This window comes from Ursus maritimus, unplaced genomic scaffold (assembly GCF_017311325.1).
Source record: "Ursus maritimus isolate PB19 unplaced genomic scaffold, ASM1731132v1 scaffold_12, whole genome shotgun sequence".
In the NCBI taxonomy this organism is placed as follows: Eukaryota; Metazoa; Chordata; class Mammalia; order Carnivora; family Ursidae; genus Ursus; species Ursus maritimus.
In genome coordinates, this window is record NW_024423564.1 from 60697613 (window position 1) to 60705145 (window position 7533).

Here is a 7533-nt window from a genome sequence, read left to right on the forward strand (position 1 = left end):
TTTTTTTTTTTTTTTAAGATTGATTTATTTATTTGACAAAGAGACAGCCAGCGAGAGAGGGAACACAAGCAGGGGGAGTGGGAGAGGAAGAAGCAGGCTCATAGCGGAGGAGCCTGATGTGGGGCTCGATCCCAGAACGCCGGGATCACGCCCTGAGCTGAAGGCAGACGCCTAACGACTGCGCTACCCAGGGGCCCCATGTATCCCCTCTTCTATGAGGCCTTTCTTGACTCTCTCCTACCAAATTTGACCACACTCCCTTTTGGGTCCTCTGTAATGTGGACATACTTCTATTACTGTATCTGCATTTTATGCGTATACTTTTTTATAAGGCTGTCTTCCCCTCTGACTATGAGCCATTTTAGGGTCGGAACAATTTATCTGTCTATCTCCACTGCACAGTAGGTATAATTGAACAAAGCCATCTCTACCCTTAAGGACTGAAGTCTAGTGTAGTTTTCAGATCTGAAATTTTAGTTCAGAAATAGAAAAAGCTACAGTCAATTCCAGAACAGAAGAATTCCATATATATCCAAGAATGTTTCCTTATTTCTGTCCAAACATGGGTCCCCAAACAGGTATTTCAAGTTGTTCTCTGAATTATTTACAGGAACAAGGGGAGTGGACACAAGGTATCAAAGGGGGGGGGGACTACATGAATAGTGGAAAGGTTATCACCAAAAAGAATATGTGCTGTCTCCTATACCATCTGGTCTTACAGTTGTGGATGGTTGAAACACCAAGTTTGACAAGATGGAAACCATCCCACCAGAGGGGGCGGGGAAAAATCTATTGGCTGCTCAATCGTACAAAAGGAGCAAAGGTTTACAGAGCATTCTAAAGTACTAAACCTAAAAGAATTAGCATATCCTAGAATCTTTCAATAAACAAAAATCTCCTATTGCAACCAACAAAACAAATCACTTTCCCTTAAGGGAGTGAGAAGAGATTAACCAAATTAACCTTTACCATTCAAATGTATACTACACGAGCTCTACTGGGTCTCACTTTTATTCAATGTGGTAAGACTATAGCAAAATTACTTGTAATCAAGTGATAACAGAAGTACAATGTTCCTAATATTCCAAGATTTTTTATACCTTCTCTGCTTGACATTCAGAAAGCTCCGCTTTCTTAGTTCACCCCATAGGGGGCAGACAGTGGAACCCGACTGTCTAGTTCAAATCCCAGCTCTGCCACTTACAGCTGCATAACCTTGGGCAAGCTACTTCATCTTTCAGTGCCTTAGATTCTTCATCTCTAAAATATAAATGATAACAGCGTCCATTTCACAGAGCTGTTATTAGAATTTAAAGAGTTAATATATGTAAAGCACTTAGCACAATTCCTGGCCCATAGAAATGGGCTCAATAAACGTTGGCGGTAATCATTACTATCACTCTCATCATCACTGGTCCCAGCTCTAGTTTTCCTACACAAGCTTCTCCTTTTCCACACATGAAAGGAGGAAATTATTGATCAGTTTTACTGCATGCCTGGCACAATGCTCAGCCCTTTCGATATGCATTTACCTATTTAGTTCTCCTAATAACCCTGCAGGCTAGGTAACCTTATTTCTGATGTTACTGACGAGGAAATTGAGGCTTGAACACTCAGCGGATTCTTGGCATTTAAATGTGATGCTGGTGTGTGGGAATAAGTGACTTGGTAGAGAAGATCTAACTCTCTAGAATTCGAATTTAACTCAACTTAGTTTTAAGTTGTCATTGTGTACACGTAGAGTAAGCATGGGTATGCGCACAAAGGGAAGAGAAAAGCAAGTACCGCTTATTAAGTGGTTCTATGTCACTACTTCCCTCTACCTAGCCAAATCTTTTCAACCCTTTAAGGTGCTCTGAGCACTAAACCAGACACTGAGCTCCTTCCTCTGAACTCTTAACCCTTACTGTCTAAACAACAATTTTGTAATGGACCACATATGATTTTCTATCATTACTTATTAATTTCTTATAATATGATCCCCCAATAGGAAATCCCATGAGGGCTCATACTTTCATCTTAAATTTCTTTTATGTTCCCTGGGGTATCTAGCATACTGCTGGGCATAAAGTTGTTTTGCAATAATATTTGTTAGACAGTTTACTATCCAGACCCTGCAAGGGCATCCCCAAATAAGAATGATTACTGTTTATTCAATAAATTTTTACCTACAACGGAGCAGGCACTGCATTAGGTCTTGGAGCAGAATCAGAACCTAATAAGATACTGCGGTCCTTGGGAGTTTATAGTAGACTTTAGAAAAGGACAGGTAATAGGATAATTAAAATACAGTAAGGTAAGTGCTATGAGAAATATTTGAACCAAGTACTACGACAGTATTGAAGAGGGAAGGATTAATTCCCCCCAAAGGACCCAGAAAGCACTTCAACATTCACTTATTTAACAAATACTTATTGACCACTTAATATGTGCCAAGGATACAGAAGTAAATAAAATTCCCAAGGTCCCTGTACTCATGAAATTTATAATCTAGGATTCACAGGGAAAGTCACACTTGAATGGGTCCACAAATGAGTAGAGCAATCTCCATAAAAAGGAAGAAAAAGGTTTTCCAGGAAAAGAGACCAGCATCAAGTCAAATCCCTGGAGACATGAAAGAGAATAGTTTATACAGAGACCAGCAAAATGTGGGGTGTGGCTGGAATACATTCCTGGGAAAGGGGAGCTATAAGGGATGGAATGAGAAGGCTCCCTGGGGCAGAACAGGAAGGGTCTCATATGCCATGTCAAGGCTTTCAGCGTTTTAGTCCATTTGGTCTTTCAGAAAAATGTACTGTGATCCTTTATGTCCCAAACCCTGTGCCAACTACTGGGGACACGAAAATCAGTAAGACGCAGTCTTTCGAGAAGCTCAGAGTGTGTGGGGTACAGCATTTTAAAAAACACCATATAGCACAAATAAGGGCAATGATAGGGGCATGTTTAAGATACAGCGATGGATGGGGCGCCTGGCTGGCTCAGTCAGTTAAGCGTCGCCTTCAGCTCAGGTCATGATCCCAGGGTCCTGGGATCGAGTCCCGCATCGGGCTCCCTGCTCGGCAAGAAGACTGCTTCTCCCCCTGGCTGTTGTTCCCCTGCTTGTGCTAGCTCTTGCTCTCTCTCTCTGACTAAATAAATAAAATCTTAAAAAAAAAGATACAGGGCTGACTTAGAGAAGGGAGTGATTAGATTGGTTTTCCGTCTGGGGGACAGAAGGGTGATTGGGAAAGGCCTCATAATAGAGGAGACCCTTGAACTAGATCATGGGGGACAAACAGGAGGTCATAAATTGATGATAACAGCAAACACTTGTGCATTACTTAGTATGTACCACGTTCTGTTCCAAGCACTTTACATATATTGACTCATTCAACCTTCATAACTACCTTATAAAATAGATATCATCAATTCCATTTTATAGATAAAGACACAGAGAAGGTTATATAACTTGCCCAAGGTCACACAAATAATAAGTGGCATGGCTGGGATTTAAACATAGGCAGTTTGGCTCCAGAGTCTGTGTTCTAAATTATCACACTACATTGCCACCATGACAAGAGAGTAAGGCCATTCCAGGCAAACAGGACAGCATAGGCAAAGGTACAGAGATATGAAACAGCACACCATCTCAGGGAAATTGTGAGTGGCTGACATTGGGTAGAATGTAAACAAGAGGAGCCGCAGGGGATGAGGCGGGCAGATGCCAGGTCACAGAGGGACTCGGGTGCCATGTAAAGAAATGTCTTCATCGATAGGTAATGAGAAACCACTGAAGGATGAGGCAGGGAAGCGACCTAAGGAGATTTTCTTTTCTTTTCTTTCTCTGGCTTAAGTGTGGAAGGGAGAATGAAAGAGGATGCCAAAGGCAGGGAGACAAGTTACCAGACCATGGCACTGTTCTAGATGAGAGGTTTTTTTTTTTTTAATATTTTATTTATTTGACAGAGAGAGAGAGAGACAGCCAGCGAGAGAGGGAACACAAGCAGGGGGAGTGGGAGAGGAAGAAGCAGGCTCATAGCAGAAGAGCCTGATGTGGGGCTCGATCCCGTAACGCCAGGATCACGCCCTGAGCTGAAGGCAGACGCTTAACCGCTGTGCCACCCAGGCGCCCCTAGATGAGAGGTTTTTTAATTTGAAGTGGGAGATGTAAGGACAAGGAGGATTTTTTTGGAGGCAAAATTGAAAGCTGAATATAAGAGAGAAAAGAGTTAAGGATGGTTTCCAAGTTTCTAGTCCCAGTAACTTGGTATATGGATTTAAATGTAAATACACAGGAAGGGGCACCTGGGTGGCTCAGTCAGTTCAGTGTCCGACTCCTGATTTCAGCTCAGGTCATGATCTCTGCACTGAGCTTGAAGCCTGCTTAAGAGTCTCTCTCTTTCCCTTTGCTCCCCTGCTCGAACTCGTGTGCTCTCTCTCTCTCTAAAAAATAAATAAAAACAAATAAGTACATAAATAAAAATTAAATACAGGAGAATAAAGAACAGGTTTGGGAGAAAAGCTACTGCATTTAAGGGGAATGTTATTCTCCCTACACTTACTGCTTATTCTACTTCCATAATCTTCACATGATGTGTTCTCATCTTGACACAGGGACTAACTGGGGCATAAGTGGGGATGAAGAGGGGAGAAGAGGCAGGTGGAGGTATATTACAATCTGGGTGTGTGTGTGTATGAGTGTATGAGTAGTTCAATTACTACCCTCCTCTTTTTCTTCCAGTTTGGTATCACAATCCTGCCCACCACCATCTGTCATTGACAGTCGCTGTTGTCTACAGCTCCATGAATACTCTGACAAAACAGAGACGGCTGAAAATTTTGATGATGCACAGAACTCCCCGACCAAGAGGGATTTTTAGACCATCCAGAATTCAGTAGCTCTCAACCAAGGGTGCCTGGAGATATGTGAGGGCAGTTTTGCTTATCACAATGGGATGTGCTATTGGCATTTAGTGTCTGAAGGCCAGGGATGGTGAATGTCCTATAACTCACAGGACAGTTCCAAATAATGAAGAATTACCTCGCCCCAAATGACAATGTTCCTTTGAAGAAATACTAATGGGGCACCCAGGTGGCTCAGTTAGTTCAGTGGCTGCCTTCGGCTCAGGTCATGATCCCAGGGTCCTGGGATTAAGCCCCGTGGCAGGTCCCTGCTCAGTGGAGAGTCTGCTTTCCCTCCCCCCCTGCCCCTCCACCCTGGCTTGTGCTCTCTTTCCCTCTCTCAAATAAATAAATAAAATCTTAAAAAAAAAAATACTGATAAAGTTCGACCCCCACATTTTATAGATGAGGACAAAGTGAGATCCTAGTTAAGGAAATGACTTGCTAAAGATCACCCACTTGCACAGGAGGGCCTAGAACTCAGGGCTTCTCTTTACACACCCCTGCACTAATTTCTAATCTGTGTCTGGTAAGCCTGTGGCATATCTAGAAGAGGAGTCCATCTGAGTACATAGGTCAAGTACTCCGCACACCACCTTGCTATCACAGCCCTTTGCACATCTTCTCTAGCCCCAGATCCCACTCTCACCATCAGAGACCTAGGCTGGAAGTACAAGTCTGGCAGTCATCAGCATGGGAAGCCTTAAGATAAATAAGGTTACCCTGGCCAAATACATAAAACGTGACAAAGCACTGGGGAGCACAAATATTAGGAGTCTAGTGGAGGAGGAGGAACCAATAAAGGAACTGAAAAGAAAAGACCAGAAATGAAAAAGGTCAAGAAGGCACAGGGAACTAGTTCAAAGTGTTTGTTTGTTTTTAGTGAAATAATTCTTACTTTACCATTAATTGGGTACCCATGTCCATTGATTCATTGTTGTCTATTCTGTATTTATTCCTTGCCTCTTCTTTTCAAACAGAAATCAGACATGCAGAGGTTGCAAAGAGTGCACTCACAGTCTGGTTCCAGTCTCAGCTATAGCTGTGAAGGCCATGTGACACAGTTCTGGCCAATAAGACTCGAGAGTAGAATATCATCACTCCGCCTTACTGAGTTTGTACAGAGTACACAGAAGCATATTTCAGAGGTTAATATTCCTAACAGACAAGAAAATCTTGCAAAAAAAATAACCTAGGGGGCTTGTTCTCTCAGCCAGCAAAACATACAGCCAAAGTAATCAGAAGAATAACAAAAGTGCATACGGGAATTGGTAAACGGAAGTCTGTACAGAGTAGGGAGGAAACAAATTAGGAGTGGTCAGGAACACTTTGGGGAGAAACCATAGCAAGAAAGAATTCATAGGTCTTCCACAGTCGAACTCCGCACCGCCTTGCTTCTACAGTCTTTTCCACATTTTCTCTAGCCCCAGATTCCCTCTCACCTTCAGAGATTCAATCGTGGCCTGCTTGTAAATCTTTCCACCAGGACCTTTCTTCTGAGGACTATTTTGGATTCTAGGCGTTCGAATGACGAATTTATCCATTGCTAGAGGACTTCCAACTACCTTCACGTGCTTGTGGTGCTTTCTGCTCAAGAAAGAAGGAAGATTCTGAAACGTCATGAAAACTGCTTTGATGTGTTCTCCCTAAAGTGACACAATGGGCTTCTATTCTATTCTGGAAGCATTCCTGAATTATGAGAACTGTTGGTTGGAATTTACACGAAAGAAAATTTCGTCTTGGAAAAGAAGTATGTTCCTAAGAACTGAAACTGTATACAACAATCGGTGTAATTCCTGAATTAGGAGATGCCTAGCTTTCAGAAGTGCACGCTGTGCAGGGGATTCCAATATTGGGCCAGGCATTGAACCCGGTGACTTCTAAAAGCCTTTTTCAACTTAGGTGAGGTTGAGGCAGGGTTAAGAGACACGGGGTTCCATGAGGCTCAATATTAACAACTACCCCACCATAATCACAATCCCAAAGGTTCCCGTAATAACGAGCAACCAACAACCACCTCCAGATCTCAGCAGGGTCCTCACAACAAGCAGCCATCTCCAGAAACTGCTCGGTGGTCCGAGAACCCAATTCACGACTGTCGCGCCGTGTATCTCTGGGCAAAGGGAAACACCATCTTCCTCTACCCTCAGCACTCAGGAGCCCAGGAAGGGGAACCAAAAACGGTCTGACGTGAGACCCACCAGAAAAAGCAGCCCTGCCAGCAGCTGGACCTTTCCCGATTGCAACGTCTGAGGACACACTCCTGGGCCGCGGTGGTCAGAATTAAACTGACGCTTCCTTCCTGGACGGTGGTTTCTCGGACCTCAGAGCGCCTCAGAACCTCCGCAAACCACACTCCCCAGAATGCACTGCAAAGGAGCCGGAGAGGCGCGCCCAGGGCGACTGTAGTTCTCCGAGACCGACTTTCCCGGCCCCACCGTGTGCCACCGGTCTGCAGAGAACTACATGCACCAGCGTGCCCCGCGGAGGGAAGGAGTCAGGGGAGGCCGGTTCGCTCTAATACTCGCGATGATTGGATCCATCGCTTCTTGCCAACCTAGGAGAAGTTCGCAGACCTGGAGGTGGGGCGGGAGGCGGCAGTTTGGGGCGGGTCAGGGCGGAGCTGAGGAGACGGCGGAGGCGGAAGCGGCG

At 44.2% G+C, this 7533-nt stretch overlaps 1 protein-coding gene across 3 annotated transcripts in view; it reads right to left on the reverse strand.

The window, feature by feature from the left end:
- Nucleotides 1-7426, reverse strand: part of TCEANC2 (transcription elongation factor A N-terminal and central domain containing 2) — a 43904-nt gene extending 36478 nt beyond the window's left edge. For all 3 annotated transcript variants that reach the window (XR_005834163.1, XR_005834162.1, XM_008699164.2), the window contains exons 1-2: nucleotides 7083-7426; nucleotides 6324-6468 (exon numbers count right to left, since the gene is read on the reverse strand). Coding sequence is in view for 1 of the 3 variants with exons in the window: in XM_008699164.2 (XP_008697386.1) it covers nucleotides 6324-6425 (102 nt within the window). In the remaining 2 variants the exon portion in view is untranslated. The remainder of the gene's footprint in view (nucleotides 1-6323; nucleotides 6469-7082) is intronic.
- Between the last annotated feature and the right edge of the window lie 107 nt (nucleotides 7427-7533).